General features: G+C 55.8%; 1 protein-coding gene and 1 long non-coding RNA gene across 3 annotated transcripts; one reads left to right on the forward strand and one right to left on the reverse strand.

Moving 5' to 3' along the window:
• The first annotated feature begins 5,058 nt into the window (after window positions 1–5,058).
• On the forward strand, window positions 5,059–19,796 carry WNT6 (Wnt family member 6). 2 transcript variants are annotated; one of them, XM_004033224.5, is made up of 4 exons: window positions 5,059–5,298; window positions 16,236–16,456; window positions 16,694–17,028; window positions 18,593–19,795. In XM_004033224.5, exons 1-4 carry the CDS (start codon window positions 5,219–5,221, stop codon window positions 19,052–19,054), a joined length of 1,098 nt encoding a protein of 365 aa, XP_004033272.1. In that variant the 5' UTR covers window positions 5,059–5,218; the 3' UTR covers window positions 19,055–19,795. The 2 variants fall into 2 exon arrangements, with proteins under 2 accessions (XP_004033272.1, XP_055235578.1); XM_055379603.2 differs by lacking the exon at window positions 5,059–5,298 and having other exon boundaries at window positions 16,128–16,456; window positions 18,593–19,796.
• On the reverse strand, window positions 11,880–18,741 carry LOC109025820 (uncharacterized). Its single transcript, XR_008677490.1, has 5 exons — window positions 18,661–18,741; window positions 16,269–16,446; window positions 13,423–13,477; window positions 12,308–12,549; window positions 11,880–12,053 (listed from the first exon to the last, which is right to left on the reverse strand). It is a non-coding gene; the product is annotated as an uncharacterized lncRNA (long non-coding RNA).
• Window positions 19,797–20,653: the final 857 nt, after the last annotated feature.

Below are 20,653 nucleotides of genomic sequence, written 5' to 3' on the forward strand. Positions count from 1 at the left end.
GCCTCCCTCTATCTCTTTTACCTTCCCTCTTGCAATAAATTTGTCCTGTAATGTTTCCATTGCTTTTAAAATAAGAAAAAAAAAAAATCTTTTCCATTCCTGTAAGGCCATTCTTGGTCTGATTTCCCCCAAATCCCTCCAGCCTAATCTGCCACCAGGCTCTGCTGTTCACTCTCATTCCAACCTCTTTTTGCCCACTCCCCCACTCTCCCTCCATCACTCCCCTCCACTCTCCACCGCACCCGCCTCCTCCTCCCTGCAGGACTTTTGGAAAGGCTGCTCCTTCTGCCTGAAATGCTCTTCCCTCCCTGTGTCTCCCAGTTAATGCCAACTTATTTATTTTACATTTCAGCTAGAGTGTTCCCTCCTTAGAGAAGCCCTCCCCGCCCCCATGACCTGGTCAATCCTCATCCCACAGCCTCTTACAGGCCCCTCCCTTCTTTTCCCCAGCACGGTCAAGGTTGTTGGCTTTCCTTTTGCTTGAGAGATGATGTGATTAAAGACTGTCAGCTCCATGTGGGTAGGAGTTATGTCCGCTTTTGCTCACCATTCCCCCCCCCCCCCCGCCCCGCTACCCAGCTGGGAGCCTGGCACACCAGTGTCCGATTACAAATTTGCTGACTGCTGCCCAGGGAGAGAGACAGCAGACAAGACATCAATAGGGAGGCTGGCTCCGGAGACCTGGATTTAGGAGCCCCGTTTCCCGCAGAAGTAAGAGCTGAAGCAGCAGGGACAGGTGGTGTCCCAGGAGCAGAATGGAGCAGTGAGACGAGAGGAGGGCAGAGGCTCTTCCCTAGAGCGCTTGAGACCAGGCCAGGACCCTTTGCCCACCCCACGTCAGTACCACAGGAGCCAGCCTGGGCCAGGATGGCTGGAGAGGCTCCTGGGGCCAACCACTCCCACTTGGGCCCATGGGGCTAAGCTAAGTGGAAACAAATGTTCCCTGGCTTTCCCCCAGCCCAGTTGTGGTGGGCGAGCAGCAGCCCCTCCTTCCCTAGCCCGTGCTCTCCTGCCCCGTTCAAGCTCCCCCTGGGTTCTTGCTCCCCGGACTGGTGGGGGCATGGATAGGCTTGAAAGAGGTGGAAGATGGGAGGCAGGTGGGCTCTGCAGGAAGCTGGGGCCTGGTGTAGGGGATTCTCTTATCCCTGCCTTGACTAAAGCTGGGAACTTGCTCTGGAAAAGCACACTTTCCTGACTTCAGGTGGGCTGCGGGCGTGGGAGTAGAGCTGTCTGTGATGCAGAAGGAAGAGGAAAATGAGCCTCTCTCCTCGCTCTCTTTTCTTTTTCTATCTTTCTCCATCTCTCTAAGGGGCTGGCCTTTCCTCTCTCTGTTCTCCAGGGACCCAGAAACCCAGGGCTCTTAGGAATTCTCAAGGCATGTCACCTCCCTGAAGGAATAGGAGTTCCTGGGGACAGAGAGAGGGGAGGACAGATAGGAGTTCTGGGGACAGAAGGAGGGAAGTAGGGAGGGAAAGAGGGAGGTTCTTGGGAGGGGAAGGGTCACAGGCCCAAATTCCTAGGCTCCTGCAGCCTTAGCCATTCCGAGAAACGACAGAGAAAGTGATTTAGAGACAGACACAAATAGAGACCGAATTATGAACATGGGAGAGATGTAAAAAGGCACAGAAAGACAGTGAGAGAGAATCCGCCAGAGACAGAGGGCTTTGCTTTCGCCCGCAGCGATTCTGATGTTATCTATTTCCAGCTGCCTCTCCCCCCCCACTCCACTGCCTCCACTCTGCCCCTCCTTCCTCCTCAACCTCAAGTCTCTCCTTCCCTGTCTCTCTTTTGCACAGGGCCTAGACATAGTATGAGTGGGTTCCCGGGATTTAAGGCGGAGCGATGAAGGAAGGTGGGGTGGGCAGGGCCTAGAGGATAGGGAGGGGGGTCAGACTGTCACCTCCCCATTCAGGCCACCCATTTCCGGGCTGCTGTCTTCCCACTCCAGTCTCTTGTGAATGTTCTTCTGCATGCATATCTCTGCAGAGGTGATGTGTGTGTGTGTGTGTGTGTGTGTGTGTGTGTGTGTGTGTGTGTGAAGTGTTTCAGCCTGAGCCAGCCCATCTGTGTGTCCGTCCATACCTGTGTGTAAAAAATCACAGCACCGTCTGGGGGAGGGAAGATGTCCTGTGGTTTCTGTGGGGTTATCTGGAGGCCTGTGCCCAGTGATTGGTGTGTGTGAGGGGGTATGTATGTCACATATCTTGATCTATCTTTGTGCACCATGATCTGTTACCTCCTGCCACCCCCTCTCCAGCTCCTGCTCCTTTGTAAGTCTTCTAAGGTGATAGTGGTGGGTTGAAGGCTCAGGAACATCTGAATTCATCTCTTTGGAGGTTTGGGGGCAAAACAACAGAAGTCATCGCTCTGGCTCTGCCCAGATGCCAGCCAGCCCCTTGATGGGGATGCGGAGAGGGCAAAGGAGAGTGAGCAGAAGGGTGCTCTTGGGGCAGAAGCCCTAGGAATTGGGACTCCAGGAGTCCTGCCTGTCACAGATTCCAGCCCACCTCCCCCCCACCCCCCAACCCTACAATGCTCTGCAGGCACTACTGGGCCAACTGATTCTGGAATGGGACTGTGTGCTGGAGGGACAAGGGCTTGGGGAGTCCAGAGATGGCAAAAGATTCTGCAAGATCTGGCTAGAGTGAGTGCTGCAGGAGGGGTGGGGCCAGCTGTGTATGTTTGCAGGAAAGGTGGGGGGTGGGGGCAGAAAGGCCGCCTGCGGGGGAGAAGGCTTCTTGGCAAACGCCCCAGTTTCCTGAGCTGATCCCTGCTCCCTGCCACTGCTCCCAATTCTGTTGTTTCAATAACATCATTTTTATCCACCCCACAGAGAGACTGTGTCTTAGGAAGGGGAGGCGAGGGGCAGGGCTAGGGCATGGGGGAGGGGTGGTAATGGAGAGAGGCTGGGTCTGGAGGCAGCAGGGACTAGATTTGGGGCGCTCCCTCCTCAGGCAGAGGCAGGGCGGTCTCAGAGCCCAGGTCCCCTGATGACAAAGACAAATACATTAAAATTCTTGCCTCGGAGAAGAATGCAGGATAGGGAGAGCATTTCATAATCTGCAATAACAGTAGCAGGGTGGGAGCAGGGCTGGGCAGGGGTTTCGGAACCCAGACAGTGGCTCCCAGGAGGCTGGCCACTGGCCACCTGCAGCCTCCAGGGACCCCCAGAGCCCTCTAGCTGCCTATTTGGTACCACATGGCTGGAGTGTGCACCCAAACTGGGTATGTCTTTGAATGTGTAGTGTCCAGAATTGGCATTGACCTTTAGGAACTGTCCAGATTGGCATTGCCCCGTAGAAACAGCAACTGTGTGCAAAGTTACTAGGTGCAGGGGCTGTGCGTGGCATTTGGATACTGTTAAAGGCTAAAATGGGAGAGGGCAGTGCTTAGACCAGACCCTCTCTCTATGACTCTTGCCACTGCCCCCTGCCCCCTTCTCCTTCCTTAGTGTGTCCTAGCCCTTTCACCAGAACTCTCTGTATCCAGTGCAAGGGATTGAGCTGATGCAGCCTGGACACCAGGGCCCTGACATGGAGCTTGCTTGCTGGCAAGTCCACACTTCTCCAGTTCTCTCACCTCTGTCTGCTCATTCCTTCCCCCATCAGCCTCCTCCCCTGGGGTCACGTCCCTTGGCCCCTTGGCCTCATCTTGATCTACTTGTCCCCCCTCTCTGGGTGACTCAGGATCTTGTCTTCTCTCTCTGCTCACCAAGGTTTGGAAGTGACCTCAGTCCCCACATTCAGGTCCCCCTCTCTCCCAATAACCAGGAGCTTTCTTCTGGGCGCCTGACGTTTCTGCCATAGGGACTCGATCTGTCCTCCCCACTCCAGGACAGCTTTAAAGGTTGATGGTTGCTCTTGATGGTATGGCAAGGAGAATGTCCCACACCACCTGTCCCTTGGCACCCCGGGGCACGTCGGGGACGGGAGGGGCAGGGGCTGCTGCCCACTGCCAGCCGAATGGCCTGATGAATGGAGCTGTCCCTCTTCCCCACGGAGCCTTTGATCTCCCCCTCGTGGGGAGGGGGCCAGGGGCATCAAAGACATTTTTGTGGCATTAGAAAATCTGATAAACGCCATCTCACCTGCAGCTGGCTCTCCCACCCCTTCTACCCGGGCCAGGTTGGGGGAGGAACTCGAGGCAGGGACTCTTGGACACGCGAGGCCGGGCTAAAGCGAATTCTGACCCCTCGATCTCTTGAAAGTCTGCGACCTCCATTCTCCCGCTCGCTTACAAGTGCCAGCGCTTGCGCGCACGCCCTGGAGCGGCTACTCTTGCCCTCTCATTTCCCCCACCTCCCCGCCCTAGAACGCGGGCTTGAGAGGTGGAATGGCTGGGGGAGCGAGAGCGGAGGCCCAGGGCTTCCTCCCTTCTTCAAGGAGAGGCTGACGAAGGGGCATGCGGCACCGAACAGGGACACGGAAAGAGATGACCCCTCCAGCATCCGCCTGTCGGGCGGTCCAGTTTGACAACCCTCGCCGAAGCACCCCGCGCCCCAGGCCAACTTCCTCTCTTGCCTCCGCGCCAGCATCTCCCTCCGCACCGCCCCCCGCCCCAAACTCCCTCATTCCTGGGAAGTTTTCTCTCTTTACAGTCAACAAACCTGTCAAACGTCTCCCTTCCAGCCCGTCCCCCATTCCTCAGCTCCTCTTTCTCCCCCCTCACCCCTCTCTACTCTTCTTCCCCGCCCTTCCTTGCCCCCGACTCCAGGCGGCCGCGAGCGGCGGGGGGCTCCAAGTCCGGGAGAGGCGAGGCGAGGGGGCGAAGCGGGCGGGTCCCACAGCCCGAAGCGCGCTGGGGCCCCGCCCCGGCACCCCGCTCCCGCCCTCCGCTGAGCTCCGCGCCAGCCGCCCCGGGGCGCACGGCTCGCTCCCGGGAGTCCCGCTGCCTGACTGTCGCAACTGCCACCTCCCTCCGGCCCCCTGCCCCCCGCCCCCGCCTCGGCCTCGCTCCCCTCCCACCTCCGCCCCCGGCTCTGATTTCTTCTCCCGAGCGAGCTCCGCAGGAGACACAGGCGCTGGCTGCCCCGTCCGCTCTCCGCCTCCGCCGCGCCCTCCTCGCCCGGGATGGGCCCCCCCGCCGCCGCCGGATCCCTCGCCTCCCGGCCGCCGCCGTTGCGCTCGCCGCGCTCGCACTGAAGCCCGGGCCCTCGCGCGCCGCGGTTCGCCCCGCAGCCTCGCCCCCTGCCCACCCGGGCAGCCGTAGGGCGGTCACGATGCTGCCGCCCGCACCCTCCCGCCTCGGGCTGCTGCTGCTGCTGCTCCTGTGCCCGGCGCACGTCGGCGGACTGTGGTGGTGAGTCCGGCTGTCCTGGCGCGGCTCTGGACGCTGGAGGGTGGGGACCCCGGGGCCCAGGACAGATTGGGGTGTTCCGCAGCCTCCCGGCTCTACCTGCTCTCCGAGCCCAGCTTTCTGGCCTCGGCCGGGGGCGTTTCTGAACTCCACTTCGACGTTCCTAACCCCCGGGAACATTCTATTGTGTTTCCTCCTCCCGGGTTCTCTCCCACCCCCCGCCAAGTTATGCGCTCACCCAGCTCACCAAGGAACAGGCGAGTGGGTAGGAAATATCTTTCTGGAAGACACATATCCGAGGAAAAGAATGTGTGAGGAGGGCCCTGGATTCAGGGTATGGGGCTGGATTTGGAGAAGACAGGAACAAGGTGGGAAGCCACAAGGCAGAGAGGGCCACACAGCTGCCCCTTCCCCGCCCTGCTTTGCCTACCAACCCACCGGCTTCTCTCTGGGCTCCTGAGGAGTGGGCCTTAGTGGCGAGAGAGGGAATATAAAGGGGAAAGTGAGTCAGGACCCTGGTTTTCTCTACCTCGTCCTACCCGAGCAAGGAAAAGGAGGAGCGGAAGGAACCGGACCCAGGCGCCCGGCCCTTCCAGACGTGGGGGTCATGAATGAAAAAATATGTGCAGCCCGGGAGATACGGGACCGGGAGGGTCCTGCGGGAAGGGAGAGGGGCCTGGCCAGCCAAGGGAAGGGGGCGTCTTCCCAGACTTGGCCCTAGCTAGAAGGGACACCTAGGCAGCGAAGGTTGCGGGAGGTTTGAGCCTTGGGGGTGGGGGTGGGGGTGGGGCCGGGGCGGGGAAGGAGGGTGCCCGACCGGGACGGCTCAGAGATCCAGATGCAGAGGACTTTTTTCCCCCTAGGTCTCCAGAGCCGCAAACCCTCGCCCGGAATAGCTCAGTGTTTAGAGAGGAGAGACTTGGACAATAACGCTGACGGGTTAGCCAATCCTAAGAAGGCAGAGTCGTGTCTATTTGCATATTGCCACGTGATTGGCTGGATCGACCCTCCGCTCCTCCCTCGCCCCCCAGATTTGGAAGAGAGGCAGATCCCCGTGCTCTGGAGAGATAGGGAGTAGGATGTCCACACAGGGAGCGGCGGGCAGCAGTCCCTACTCCGTGATGCGGAGTGCCGTCCGACGCGAGTGTCACGGAAAGGGCGAACCGAGGACGACCCAGGTCCTATCTAGGGAACATATGCCCTTTGATCCGGCTTAGTATAATGCAGTGGCAGCTTTGAAGCAGATAGATCTAAGATCTAAACATTATGTTTGTGATCTTGGGCTAGTCACTTCCTTTCCCTATCTCTCAGTCTTAACTGGAAATAGGATAACAGTCTCCCTACCTGGCAGGCTTGCTGGGAAGGTTAGGTGGGAGGACGTGTAGAATAATAGGACCTTAGGAGGTACTCAGTATGTACAGCGCCCCCCTCACAACCCAGCTTCTCCTGGCCAGGGTCCCCAGGAGTGAAAAAGGGGATTCATTTACATTTAAAATCCAGAGTTCCAAGGAAAATGTTGTAAAGGAATCTCTTCCCCATAAACACCTAACTTTGCCCTTTTTCAAGGTGTGGGGATGGAGTCCCTCCCTGATGGCCATTGTCTTCCTTCCCCTCCCTCCCCCTCTGTCTAAATCATTCTTATCCTTACGGTTAAAATACCACTTCCTCCCTGAAGCTGCCCCCTTGTCCTCCTTCCATTGCCTTCTCTGCGCTCCCACTGTATCACATACATTGGGCAACTATGCTGGTTACTGCATTTGGCTGACAACAGTCATTTAGGTCTCTCTTCCCTGCTCCTGGAAGGCAGATACCTTGTCTTTAGGAGCCCTGAGGCCTAGGAGTGTGTTGGTGCTGGAGATGGGCTTGCAGAGTGTCATTGGACTGGCTGATTCACCTTTCTGGCCTCTGTATCTGTGGGGCTTCCTTTGTTCAGGAAGGACTGCTGGGTGGCAGCCAAGCCAAAGGAGAGCGGCCTGGTCCCTGAGAGACTGACCCTGAAGCTGGGAAGAAGGGAGTGGGGGAGGAGGTGACACGGGCAGGTGTGGGAGAACACAGAGGCCTTCATGGCCACAGCTGCAGGGCGTGCCGGGTGAGGAGTGAGGGGTCCCAGTGATAACGTGTCTGACTGCCTTGCTCAGATGTGCCTCAGAGGGAATGAGGCTCTCCTCCCTGCCCTGGCCCCTTCACTCTCCTCTGTCTATTCATTTTGTTTTTCTTTCTTTATTTCTATTTTTATTTATTTATTTATTTAGAGCAGAGTCTCGTTCTGTCGCCCAGGCTGGAGTGCAGTGGTGCGATCTTGGCTCATGGCAACCTCTGTCTCCCCGGCTCAAGTGATTCTCCTGCTTCAGCTTCCCAAGTAGCTGGGACTACAGGCACCCACCACCATGCCTGGCTAGTTTTTGTATTTTTAGTAGAGGTTTCACCATGTTTAGTAGAGGTTTCACCAGGTTTCAACAAGGTTTCACCATGTTGGCCAGGCTGGTCTCAAACTCCTGACCTCAAGTGATCTGCCCGCCTCGGCCTCCCAAAGTGCTGGGATTACAGGCCCAGCCATTACCATGGCATTACCATGCCCAGCCTATTTTACTTTTTATTTTTTATTTTTTTGAGACGGAGTCTCGTTGTGTCGCCCAGGCTGGAGTGCAGTGGTGCAATATTGGCTCACTACAACCTCCACCTCCCGGCTCAAATGATTCTCCTGCCTCAGCCTCCTGAGTAACTGGGATTAGAGTTGCCCACCACCATGCCCAGCTAAATTTTGTATTTTTAGTAGAGACGAGGTTTCACCATGTTGGTCAGGCTGGTCTCAAACTCCTGACCTCAAGCAATCCGCTCACCTTGGCCTCCCAAAGTGCTGGGCTTACAGGCATGAGCCATTGTGCCTGGTCACTTGTCTATTTCTGACACTTCATCTCTTTGGTCTGAGCCCAGATCCCCTTCCCCTGGATCTTTGACTCTGCTTACACTCCTGAGCTCTCCCCACCCTACCAGTGCCCTCCAAGATCAAGTTTGGGTTGATGAGCTGGACCAATAATTCCCACTGGCCTGAGGCTCTTCCACTCCCCTAAATCCCCAGTCTCACTTCAGCTGGCAGCTTTCCCAGTAAGGGCTTCCAGGCTGTTCCCCGATGCCCAGGACCTGCTTTCCCTGGCCTTCTTCTCCCTAGTTGTCAGAGAATCCTGGCCAGGTCAGAGCTCCAGTGCTGGCCAGGAAAGCAGCTGCAGCAGCCTCCTGCATCCCACTCTGACATTCTAGCAGCAGCCAGGCTAGAAGCAGAGAGGACCCCAGGACCTTTGAGTGACTCGACTATCTTGGTCAGGAAAGGGGCTCATGCCCTTGGAATTGGCTCAGAGACCTGGCTCCAGGTTCCTAAGAAGTTTCTCTCCCACCTTCTTTTTCACTTCCCTTCCTTACTCCAATGTGATGCATGCTTTCTAAACTCTGTCTCCAGCTCAGGCACAGAGGCTCACTCCTGAAATCCCACCACTTTGGAAGGCTGAGGTGGGCGGATCACTTGAGGTCAGGAGTTCGAGACCAGTTTGGCCAACATGGTGAAACCCTGTCTCTACTAAAAATACAAAAATTAGCCAGGAGTGGTGGCAGGTGCCTGTAATCCCAGCTACTTGGGAGGCTGAGGCAGAAGAATCACTCGAACCTGGGAGGCTGAGGTTGCAGTGAGCCGAGATCCATGCCACTGCACTCCAGCCTGGGTGACAGAGCAAGACTCTGTCTCAATCAATCAATCAATAAAAATAAACTCTTCCCCTAGCCTCTCTGTCTTTCTCTTATTTGTAATCATATCTTTGTGAATTACAGAATCCCAGATTCAAGGACATTGGCCAGGCTCTCTGGAAGTCATCTTGTCCAGCCTCATTGCATCCAGGTCATCCAGCCTATCCTGTGGCCCTGACAGACCCTGTCTTGGGAGTGAGGCAGAGGGGGAGAGCTTCCCAGTCACCAGTTCCCTGCTTCCGCTCTGCTCCTTGCTCCGGTCTTGCCCATCCCCAGGAAGTTCTTTACAACATGTGACCCATCATTATTTATACCTCCAATCGGTGGATGTAGAAAAGAGCTCACTCTCATAGAATGGTCAAATCAATCTCCTTCTTCTCTCTTCCTCTTTCCTCTGTTTTTTTCTTTTCTTTTCTTTTCTTTTTTTTCTTTTTGAGACAGAGTCTCGCTCTGTCACCCAGGCTGGAGTGCAGTGGTGCAATCTCAGCTCACTGCAACCTCTGCCACCCGGGTTCAAGTGATTCTCCTACCTCAGCCTCCTGATTAGCTGGGATTACAGGTGCCTTGGCACCATGCCAGCTAATTTTTTTTTTTTTTTTTTTAGTATTTTTAGTAGATATGGGGTTTCACCATGTTGGCCAGGCTGATCTCGAACTCCTGACCTAAAGTCATCTGCGTGCCTCAGCTTCCCAAAGTGCTGGGATAACAGGCGTGAGCCACCGCGCCCAGCCCTGTTTTATATTTTCTATGAAAGAAACTAACCCTCCCCTTGTTCCACTAGGGAAAACACCACCCAGTGTCACTCCCTTCACCCATCCCATCTTGTCTTTCACCCACCCCCCTCCTGGAAAAGGAAACAAGAGCCAGAGGCCTAGGACAGCCTCATCTGGCCCCACAGGGAGGCAGGGAAAGGACCCTGGCTTCTTTGTGGCACTCAGGTTTTCTAGCTGCCACCCCCAACCCAGGCTGGGCCTGACCACCCTTTCCCATCCTGTCTTTATCTGGGGCCCCTGACCCATCGTGGGCAGTCCTGTTGCTGGCCCCTGCTGAGCTCCAGGGTGGGGTGCGGAAGGGGGTGGGTTGGCCATCCATTCCCCCCTCCAGGCCTCCCGCCTTGGCAGCTTCCCCTGGAGGGAGACAATGGGGCTGTGAGCAGAAAAGGGCAGGGGCAGAAGGAGGCTGGCCCAGTCCAGGCCAGAGCATGCCCTGAGCCCACCAGAGTTCTGGCACTGAGACATTTCCTGGGGGGTGCAGCCCCCTCCTGCCCTGTTCTCATCAGAAGCCAGGAGTTGGTAGGGAGAGGTCAGTAGGAGGTTTGCTCATCAGGCCCAGCAAGGGGGGGTTCCAGAATGTGCACTATGATGGAGAAATGCCACTGTGGAGGGGATGAGGCGAGGGCAGTGTGGTCAGGCTGGCAGGAGGGTGGCCGCAGGACGCCTGTCCTTTGTGCGTCAGTGAAAGCACCCCCAGCCTGCACCCTCCTTCCTGCCTAGGCCAGGCACTCCCTCGGGTGCTTCTCCAGAACTGCCAGAGGAGGAGCTGAGGGAGAGAAAGGGCTCTGGGAGGCTTCTCCACCTTGGCCTCTTTGGCTGGTTCCTCCAGTTCCTGAGCCCTCTGTTTAATCTAGAAAGTAGATCTAGAAAGCACTTAGAGATAATCAGGTCCAATATTTTCACTTACATGTGAGGGCAGCAAGGTCACAGACAGGCGGTGAGAAGATGACTTGCCCCTGGCCACTCGGAATGCAGGCAGCTCAGAGCCAGACTGAGAGTCCACCTCTGGCTCAGTGCCTCATTCTTGTGAGGAGGTGGGGGATCAGGAAAGGGGCACAGGATCTTCCACAGGCCTCTCCTGCTCCCCTGTCCCACCCTCAGATAGGTGCTCCCCACCCCAATATGGGCGAGCAGAGGGCCCAGGACAGTCTCCTGGGGCACCTTCGCCTGCCACAGCCCTGACCAATAGAAAGCCCTTTTGTACAGAGAAGTCTGTCAGGGAAGGGAATGCCTCCACCTCTCCCAAGAGTGATGAGGAGAGATGGTGAGGAAGGGCAGAGGGAACCAAGTTGGGTTAGGGGTGGTGAGGTGGGGAATGGGGTGGCTGGGGGGGCAGTGGGGAGGCAGGGGTTAATGGAGCTGGGCATCACTGGCTTTGATGTGGTGGTTTGGGTGGGGGTAGGGGCTGGGGGAGGGGAGCAGTAATTACCGAGTTAGACAGAGCAGGACAGGACAGGCGGGCGGGCACAGGCCCGGGCCCAGCCGCCTCAGCAGCAGTCAGGCAACATTTTTCTGCCCCTTCTCCACCACCCACCTCCCCCACCCCTGTGCAACCCCCACCCACAGCCCCAGGGCTCAGGGCTCCCTCTGCTGGCTTGCGGGAGGTGGGGTCAGTGTGGGGACCTTGGGAGTAGGGGTGGGGAAATAGAGGGAGGCTGGCTTGGAGACCCTTCAGAGGGCGTTGGGCAGCCAGTGGGCTGTGATCCCTTTGGCCTCAGTGATCCACCCAGGAGTGCCTGCTGGGGAAGAGGAGGGTCCTAGAGGGTGCATTTGGTCCAGGAGCAGGGCTGGATGGAGGAGGAGGAGACACAGGGATCCAGGCTGAGAAGAAATAGCAGAGAGTTGGAGAAAAGGGTGTTCTCAGGAATCCACAATGCTGCCTACACCCTACTGTTTGTCCTGAACTGGGCAGGCTCAAGAGATGAATAAGGGTGTGGTGGGAAGACAAACACCAGTTGTTGGAGGAAGCCCACTCTCTGGACAGGTCCTCTGCATCTGTAATCTGGGAGGGAGGTGGGTATTACTAGTTTCATTTGACAGTTGAAGAAACTGAGGCTCAGGAGGTTAAGTCTCATCATCCATCTAATGAAGACTAAGTGCCAGCTTCACATGCTAGGGACTCACTCAACATCATAGAACAAGCAAATGGCAGAGCCCAGATCCAAACTCAAGTCTGGTGGATCCCAAAAACCCTGAGCGTACTCCATGAATGTCCATGCATGAGCTTATTGTCTTCGATGAGTTTTCTACCTAGTTAGAAAGATAAGACAAGCAAACATGAAAAATTAATTATACCACTGGCAGGATAACAGACGCCCCCAAATGAGAGGCACCCCGGGTGATGCATGGAGGAAGGTCTGTGGGGACTGGGGCCCAGGGAGGCTCCTTAGGGCAAGTGGGATCTGAGGTGAGTTTGGAGAGATGCTAAGATTTTGATGACTTAGGGTGGGTCTGAGTCCAGAATTTTAGCGATGTTATCTGGAATAGATTCAGAGTTAATCAACCTTGCTAGGGGTACGGGGCTGTGTGGAGGATGGTGTGGGAGGCCACTGGAAGTCTTCTGATATCTCACGTGCCCATTTCCCTCCAGCACTGTTTATGTTTGAAATATTCATCTACTGTGTCTTGCAATAGGGATCCCTCCACCAGTGGCCAGAGTCAGTCGCCTCCTGTCTTGCTCATCTGCATAACGAGGGTGAAGTGGGTGGGGCTGAACTGGGTGATCTCTGACATTGTTCTTGGCCCTCTGACTCAAGAGATGGAAAGGTAGGTTAGGCCAGAAACCTAGGACATCCAGGGCTTAGGTCTACAGATGTTGCCAATAGGGACTGGCTGGCCCCTGATACCACCTCCCTAGGCAATTGATCCTACCAACCATGGTCCTTGGTAGAGAGACCTTGGCGCAGGCCAAGCCAGTTAGAATGACCATCCATTGCCTTGTCCCTTCTTATCCGCATACTGATTTCTTTTAGGGCTAGCCTCATTTTTTTCTATGCCCAGGAATGGCTGTTTGATGAGGATCCCAGATCCTATATATTGTGTATTCCCTACTACCACTATGCTTCAGGCCCCAAAACATGCAAATTCTCCCAAAGGAGCACATCTTCTCTGGGCTGATCCTAGGCCAATGCTGACCCAAAGGCCTGAAAAGCAGAGTTCACTCCCTAAGGAAGCATAAAGCGAGGAAGGTGAAAGGTGAGTGGGGATGGGGGAGTTATTACTTGATGTGGTGTCAAAAGCCAAAGTTATAGGGGGTATGTGAGTCTCTCATGCTAACTCCTCAGTTTTTCTGAAGCCCACAAAGGGGAACGACTTGCTCAGAGTGGCTCAGCCCACACAGAGTTGACAGAAACCAGAGATCGGAAGCGAAGCTTGGTGTTTTGCCCAATGCCCCCTGCCACGCCCCTTCTGGAGTTTCATTTCCTATGTATTTAGGATGGGAGCAAGGACAGGAGGGCAGGGAACAAACTGGTCCCTTGGGATTCTAGCTGCTACTACTGCCCATCCCTCCCCCTGACCAGCTTGTAAACAAGTCTAGTTCCCAGGCAGCCAGCCAGCCTGGGGAGCCAGACCCAGACCAGGAACTGGCTCTGGGGCAGTCCCCCAGCCCCAGCCCTACCTCCTGAAAGTCCCTGGCCTCCATACTCCTCGTGATTCTCCCCTGTCTCTAGTCCCTGCGAAACAGAGAAGGTCAAGAGGTTTTTGTCTTTCTGTCTTGCTCATCTCCACTCCCTCCTGCCTTCTTAAGGGAGGAGGAGGGAGAGGAGAAGGATGGGGCAGAGTAACCTTGGGAAGATAAGGCCAGTCAACCCTGGGAAACTAGGGAGTTAGCAGAGGGCAGGGTTGAGGAGGAGGGACTGGGGAACTTAGAAGTAAGGGCAGTGGGGGTGGGGAAGATGAGCTTGCAGAGCCCCCGACTCACAGGTGGAGCCTCAGACATAAGGAGCTGGACGACTGCAGAGAGGACTCATTCCCTGCCTGATTCCCAGTGGGGGAAAAGAGCATGTTTGAGGAAATGAATTAGGAGTCATGAAATAAGATGTGGACAGGGGCCTGGGCTCAAGTGAGAACTTTCTCTTAGATGGCTTACTTACTCATTCAAAACCACATATTAAATGGTGTTCATTGTATAATATACTACAGGTATTACATGTGACACAGAATTCATACTATGCAATTTTTTGTAATGAAAATTGGGGTTGGGGGAGGATATAAACTAAGTACCTAAGTCTTCCAGGAGATGCAAAGGAAAATAAGGCAGTCTTAATGCTCAAGAAGCTCATAGTCTTATCTCCTGACCCTGCACAGCCATGTTGGAAGCTGCCTCCAGTCCTTCTTATAATGAGATGGGATATATGGGCAGAGGAGGGACAGATAGATTGATGGATCAATAGAGACCGATCAGCTCTCAAAAGTCACTGGGTCATTGGGGTGCCCTGACCCACCCTCCATTGCTTTACTTATCTAGGCTGGGAAAGGGTGGGGGCCAGTGCTGGGCTGGTCTTAAGCACGCAGGAAAGATGTGGACTGTGGCCTCTCCATTGAGAGACATCTGATTCCTGAGCTACTTGGGTACGGATGACGGCAGCAACCTGATTTTGTGTGTGTGCGTGCGCATGCGTGCACGCATGAGAATGCACATGCACACACACGTGTTTGTGTTGTAGACCATAAAGGACTGAGCTTACTACACATCTTCCTGCACCACCTCTTCAAGCATCTCCATCCTTAGTGTTGAGAGTTCTACCTTAAGACCTAAATTCCTCTTGCTTCTATTTAAGACCATCACATTTCACTGTTGTGGAGCCAGAACATGCCTGGGCAGCCTGTACTTGCGGAGCAAATGGGGACAGTGGGGCGGATATGCACTAAAGCAAAACTGAAAAGTAGGCCACCTTGACCTCTGGCACCACCTACCACCATTCTCTATGTTTTCTCTCTCCTGGGACCCCTACCCCCACCCAGTTTTTTTTTCTGTCCTCTGCTGAAGAGCTTTTGGGTGGTCTCTAATTACCCTCTGCTCCCAAATGCTCTACTCATTCATTTGAGATGGGAATCCCAGCTAAGTGTTCAAATAGGAGCATTCTGATGAGAGCGGTTCCCCCAGGTATGAATCCCTAAGGAATTAACCTTCAGGGGTCTGGTGTACCAAAACCAAATGTCAGCTCTCTCCTTGGGCAGAACGAAGGCCAGGAGTTGAGGGATTTCTGGAAGTGCGTGAGACTTCCCATGAAGTCTTCCCCTACCAAGCCAAATATTGCCTGCACCCAGCAGTGATGTCACCCTAATGCGCAGGGCTTGGTTCACTGCCATTCTGCTCAGAGAAGGCAACAGATACTTGGCCATGTGTGGTGGCTCATGCCTGTAATCCCAGCACTTTGGGAAGCCGAGGCAGGCAGATCACCTGAAGTCAGGAGTTTGAGACCAGCTTGGCCAACATGGTGAAACTTGTCTCTACTAAAAGTACAAAAAAATTAGCCAGGCCTGGTGGTGCACACCTGTAGTCCTAGCTGTTTGGGAGGCTGAGGCATGAGAATTGCTTGAACCTGGGCAGTGGAGGTTGCAGTGAGCTGGGAGCCCGCCACTGCACTCCAGCCTCGGTGACAGAGCAAGACTCCATCTCAATTAAAAAAAAAAAAAAAAAAAAGAAAGCCACAGATCCTGGAGCAGGAGAAGGGTCAGTATCACCTACTTTCCAACAATGCTTCAGAGACCTGGCCCCCAGCTCCTTCTTCCTGCTCTCCAGTTCAGGGACACAGAAGATATCAGGGTAGGAGGGCCCACCTTAGAGATGAAAGCCCAACACATCCATTTTATAGAAGGAGAAACTTGGGCTATGGAGCGGGTGTGACTTTTCTCAGCTAGGCTCCATTCCCTAGCCGTTCCGACATCTCGTGGCATTCTCTCTCCCTGGGATTGTTCTTGCCTTTCATCGGGGCTGTTCAGCTGACACATATCCAGCTTGTGGTCCACTAGGACCATATCATTCCTTGATACTGCTTACTTTTCTTTGGTGTCTCTTGACGACACATGCTTTCTTTTCCTTGACGGCCTTCTTGATCTTTCTTCTGTTATTTCTTTTCCTTGTCACCCTTTTGGGCTAGAAGTTTGAGTTTTAACTTTGACTTACCTGATGCCAGCTGCCTTCACCTCGAGTAAAATTTCTATAAGAATTTATTTACAAAGATGTGTGCAGGAAGATAAATTTGAATCTTTGCTCTGTAGCAATTATCAGACTAGATTCTAGTTAGAGGGGACACAGACATGGAATAGCAGGAGAGCCAGACAGGACAATCTCAAGCTCAGTTTGGAGGTAGGGTGGGAGGGCATGTCACAGCTCCCGCTGTGGGCTGAGTGGGGCTGGTCCCCCTCCCTTCCACCCCAAGCCCTTTTTTGGGTTACACCCCTGACCTGCTATTCTCTGCTTTCCAGGGCTGTGGGCAGCCCCTTGGTTATGGACCCTACCAGCATCTGCAGGAAGGCACGGCGGCTGGCCGGGCGGCAGGCCGAGTTGTGCCAGGCTGAGCCGGAAGTGGTGGCAGAGCTAGCCCGGGGCGCCCGGCTCGGGGTGCGAGAGTGCCAGTTCCAGTTCCGCTTCCGCCGCTGGAATTGCTCCAGCCACAGCAAGGCCTTTGGACGCATCCTGCAACAGGGTCAGTGTGGGGAGGGGGCGGAATTGGGGCTGCTTTCTCCCTGCTGTGGGACCCCAGGAGAGGAGAACTGGTTCGCTGAAGTTGCCTGAGCCCCACTTCCCCCTCACATGTGTCTGGGCACCCTGCAAGGACCCTGCCTCCCAGGCCCCTGGGGCAGCCCTCCCGCCGCAGGTTTCAGGTCCCAGGCCCCAGCTGACCGCCCCAGCCCGCGCTGATTGCACCTCTCTGCATTCACAGACATTCGGGAGACGGCCTTCGTGTTCGCCATCACTGCGGCCGGCGCCAGCCACGCCGTCACGCAGGCCTGTTCTATGGGCGAGCTGCTGCAGTGCGGCTGCCAGGCGCCCCGCGGGCGGGCCCCTCCCGGGCCCTCCGGCCTGCCCGGCACCCCCGGACCCCCTGGCCCCGCGGGCTCCCCGGAAGGCAGCGCCGCCTGGGAGTGGGGAGGCTGCGGCGACGACGTGGACTTCGGGGACGAGAAGTCGAGGCTCTTTATGGACGCGCGGCACAAGCGGGGACGCGGAGACATCCGCGCGTTGGTGCAACTGCACAACAACGAGGCGGGCCGGCTGGTGCGTACGGGCAGGATGGAGTGAGTGTGTGCGGAAATGTGAGTGTGCACGCAGGAGTGTGCTTGAGGAAGTGTTGGCAGGAGTGAGGGTGTGTAGGTGGAGGGGGGCGTTAATGTGTGGGGGAGTGAGCACGGGCGGAAAGATGGGCTGCAAGCATGGATGGACATGTGGGAGGAGAGGTGTCCAGCCTCCAAGAAGGAGTCACGTGGGGGTCTGAGAAGGCCAGATGCTGGACGGTACAGCGGGCAGAATGGGGGAAGGGACACTCAGGGAATAGGACTGAGGGTCTTTAGTGACCCCAGGCAGAGAGGGCAGAGCTTCAAGACAGGACAGGTGAAGCAAAGCTTCCAGTGGGTAGGAGGTCTGGATGCCTAGGCAGGGGCAGGGGAATAAAACAAAGGTGGGGATGAAAGACAGGATAGAAGCTAATGCAAGGTCTGGGGTTTTGGTACAGGGAAGCCAGGGGAAGTGATAGAGGCCTAGAAAGAGTTAGAACAGGTCTGAGGGGCAATGGAAAAGAGCGAAGGACAAGGAACCAATCTTAGTGGAGGTTGGAGGGAGTCAGGTGGAGGCCAGGACAGCTGTGGCCAATTCTGGGCATTTGCCAACTGGCTGCCCAGCAACGCCAGCCCAGGTCTCACCTGCCCAGAGCCGTGGCAGCCTCTCCTCTCCCCTCTGTAACGAGGAGAGCCCCAGGAGCTCTCATTCAGGGGCAAGAAGATTGTCTGGGTGTGATGGTTCCAGGAGGTGGCAGGGCAGACTCAGGAGGTGGGAGTGGGACACACGGTCAGGTTAGCCCCTGGACTCTGAGCTTCCAGAAATGACTTTCTTGGGTCTTCTGAACCATCAGCGCTTGGTGGGTTTGGGAATCTTAGACCCTGCTTCAGACAGTGAATAGGGGAGAGGCCGCCTGGGTTCCACTCTCAGTACTGCATTCCCAGCGGGCCCTTCTGCACCCTATGCCTCAGTTCTAGCGTTCTCCAGGGACATCGCCATACATACCGTGTCCTCTAGGGTTCGGGCCTGAGGCATCGGGCAGGGGGAGGAGGGGGCCTGAAGAGGAATGTCCGGACAGGCCCACATACCTGCCGAGAGGGTTGGGGAGGGGTGACGGAGACAGACGCCCAGGCGGCTGGCTCTGCGTCTGTGCTCAGCCCGGCCTGGGGGCCGTGAGGGGTAGGAATGAGGGGGCCAGGTAGGCAGGAGGGCTAGGCTTCGACAGCTGCCACCTCTCCCCTCCTCCAAAGAGAATCTCACCCCTGCTGTCCATTCTGCTTTCTCCCCCACCCCCTGGCTTTGGACCCTGGAATCTCTGCGCTGCATATTGTCCCCGTCTCCCCGCTTCGTCATCATCATATTCCTCCATCCTCACCATTCCTCCTGCTCCTCCCCTCCGAGTTGTCCTTTCCTTGATTTCCTCCTCCTGAACTTGCGGTCCCCTTTTGTCTGCATTTTCCTCTCTTCCTTTCACCTCCCATTCCCAATCTTATTTTCTGTCCATCCGCTGGGCCCTTCCCTGCACCCCCTATCTGTCCACATGCGTCCGCCCCTCTGCTTCCCGCAGGCCGTGCGGAGCCACACGCGCACCGAGTGCAAATGCCACGGGCTGTCGGGATCATGCGCGCTGCGCACCTGCTGGCAGAAGCTGCCTCCGTTTCGCGAGGTGGGCGCGCGGCTGCTGGAGCGCTTCCACGGCGCCTCACGCGTCATGGGCACCAACGACGGCAAGGCCCTGCTGCCCGCCGTCCGCACGCTCAAGCCGCCGGGCCGAGCGGACCTCCTCTACGCCGCCGATTCGCCCGACTTCTGCGCCCCCAACCGACGCACCGGCTCCCCCGGCACGCGCGGTCGCGCCTGCAATAGCAGCGCCCCGGACCTCAGCGGCTGCGACCTGCTGTGCTGCGGTCGCGGGCACCGCCAGGAGAGCGTGCAGCTCGAAGAGAACTGCCTGTGCCGCTTCCACTGGTGCTGCGTAGTACAATGCCACCGCTGCCGTGTGCGCAAGGAGCTCAGCCTCTGCCTCTGACCCGCCGCCCGGCCGCTAGACTGACTTCGCGCAGCGGTGGCTCGCACCTGTGGGACCTCAGGGCACCGGCACCGGGCGCCTCTCGCAGCTCGAGCCCAGCCTCTCCCTGCCAAAGCCCAACTCCCAGAGCTCTGGAAATGGTGAGGCGAGGGGCTTGAGAGGAACGCCCACCCACGAAGGCCCAGGGCGCCAGACGGCCCTGAAAAGGCGCTCGGGGAGCGTTTAAAGGACACTGTACAGGCCCTCCCTCCCCTTGGCCTCTAGGAGGAAACAGTTTTTTAGACTGGAAAAAAGCCAGTCTAAAGGCCTCCGGATACTGGGCTCCCCAGAACTGCTGGCCACAGGATGGTGGGTGAGGTTAGTATCAATAAAGATATTTAAACCACTAGGGCTGGACCCACAGTTTTGGGGGAGACCGATCTTCAGGCTGCCAGGCTCCAGAAGAAGGTGGTTTTGCTAGAACTAGCACCTCAGGGGCTATCACCTGGGTCCCTATCTCCCGACCAGGTTGGCCTCTCCTGGAAACCCGCTATCTCCCCTTGGCACTCTTCTTGTTCACTCCTGTCACACATCTAGGGCCTGGATCTGCAAGCTGGAGAAGAACTAGCAATTCCTCTTTAAAGGGACATGGGCATCAGAAGCTTCTGATGGTATGCTCAGCTCTCAAACTCGCCCTTGTCTTAATTTTTAGGGGATTGTGTCTGTTTCTGTGACCCCTGGGGAATTTCTGGGTAGACTTTTGGGGATGCCTAAGCCCATGGGATTAAAGCACTTTATGAACTGTAGAATGTGATGAACACATGTTATTAGCTTCACCAGGTTTTGTTACCATCAAAACTAACTTCACTCCCATTCGCATTGAAAAGACTGCCCAGAACAGCATTTCTAATCACACTTAGAGGGAGAGGAAGCAAGTTTGTCCCAACATTTCTCTTGGCACCCAACAATATTTCCTTCCTTCTGGTTCCTCTTGGGAAGCTACTGGTGAAAGTGAGGAGACAGAGGGCAGTTCTGGATTCTCCAGAGCTGAAGCCTGAGCTCTCATCTTCCTCCAGAGAGAAAGAGGGAGGGCATAGCCCAACTTCCAGGACCCAGAGCCTCCAACTTTCCTCCAGTCCAAATACTGCAATGGGGAATGACTCCCCCATCAAGGTATGGAGGATAAAAAATGAGCTTTGGGGTCAGACACTCTGGGTTTGCAGTTGGTGCTGCTGCTTAGAACTTTACAACAGAGGCCAAATTAGCCTCATTTTCTTTATACAAAGGGATTTCGCTCTGTTTCAGTTATCCATTGCTACATAACAAACAACCCCAAAGTAATCACTTCTCAGGATTTTTGAGGTCATGACTGGTCAGAACTCAGCTTGGTAGGTCTGCTCTATATAGCAGAACCATTGGCTTGGGTTCACATGGTTGCATTCTGCTGGAGTCTCCACTGTGCTGTGCTGGACAGTCCAAGAAGCCCCCACTCACATGTCTAGGGCACAGAGCTTCTCTTGTGCTCTCATTCTCTCCATGTGGCTAACCTGGGCTTCCTCGCTGCATGTTAGCCTTAGAATAGTCAGACTTCTTACATAAGACTGACTTTCTTTCTTTTTT

This window comes from Gorilla gorilla, chromosome 11 (genome assembly GCF_029281585.2).
Source record: "Gorilla gorilla gorilla isolate KB3781 chromosome 11, NHGRI_mGorGor1-v2.1_pri, whole genome shotgun sequence".
NCBI lineage: Eukaryota > Metazoa > Chordata > Mammalia > Primates > Hominidae > Gorilla > Gorilla gorilla.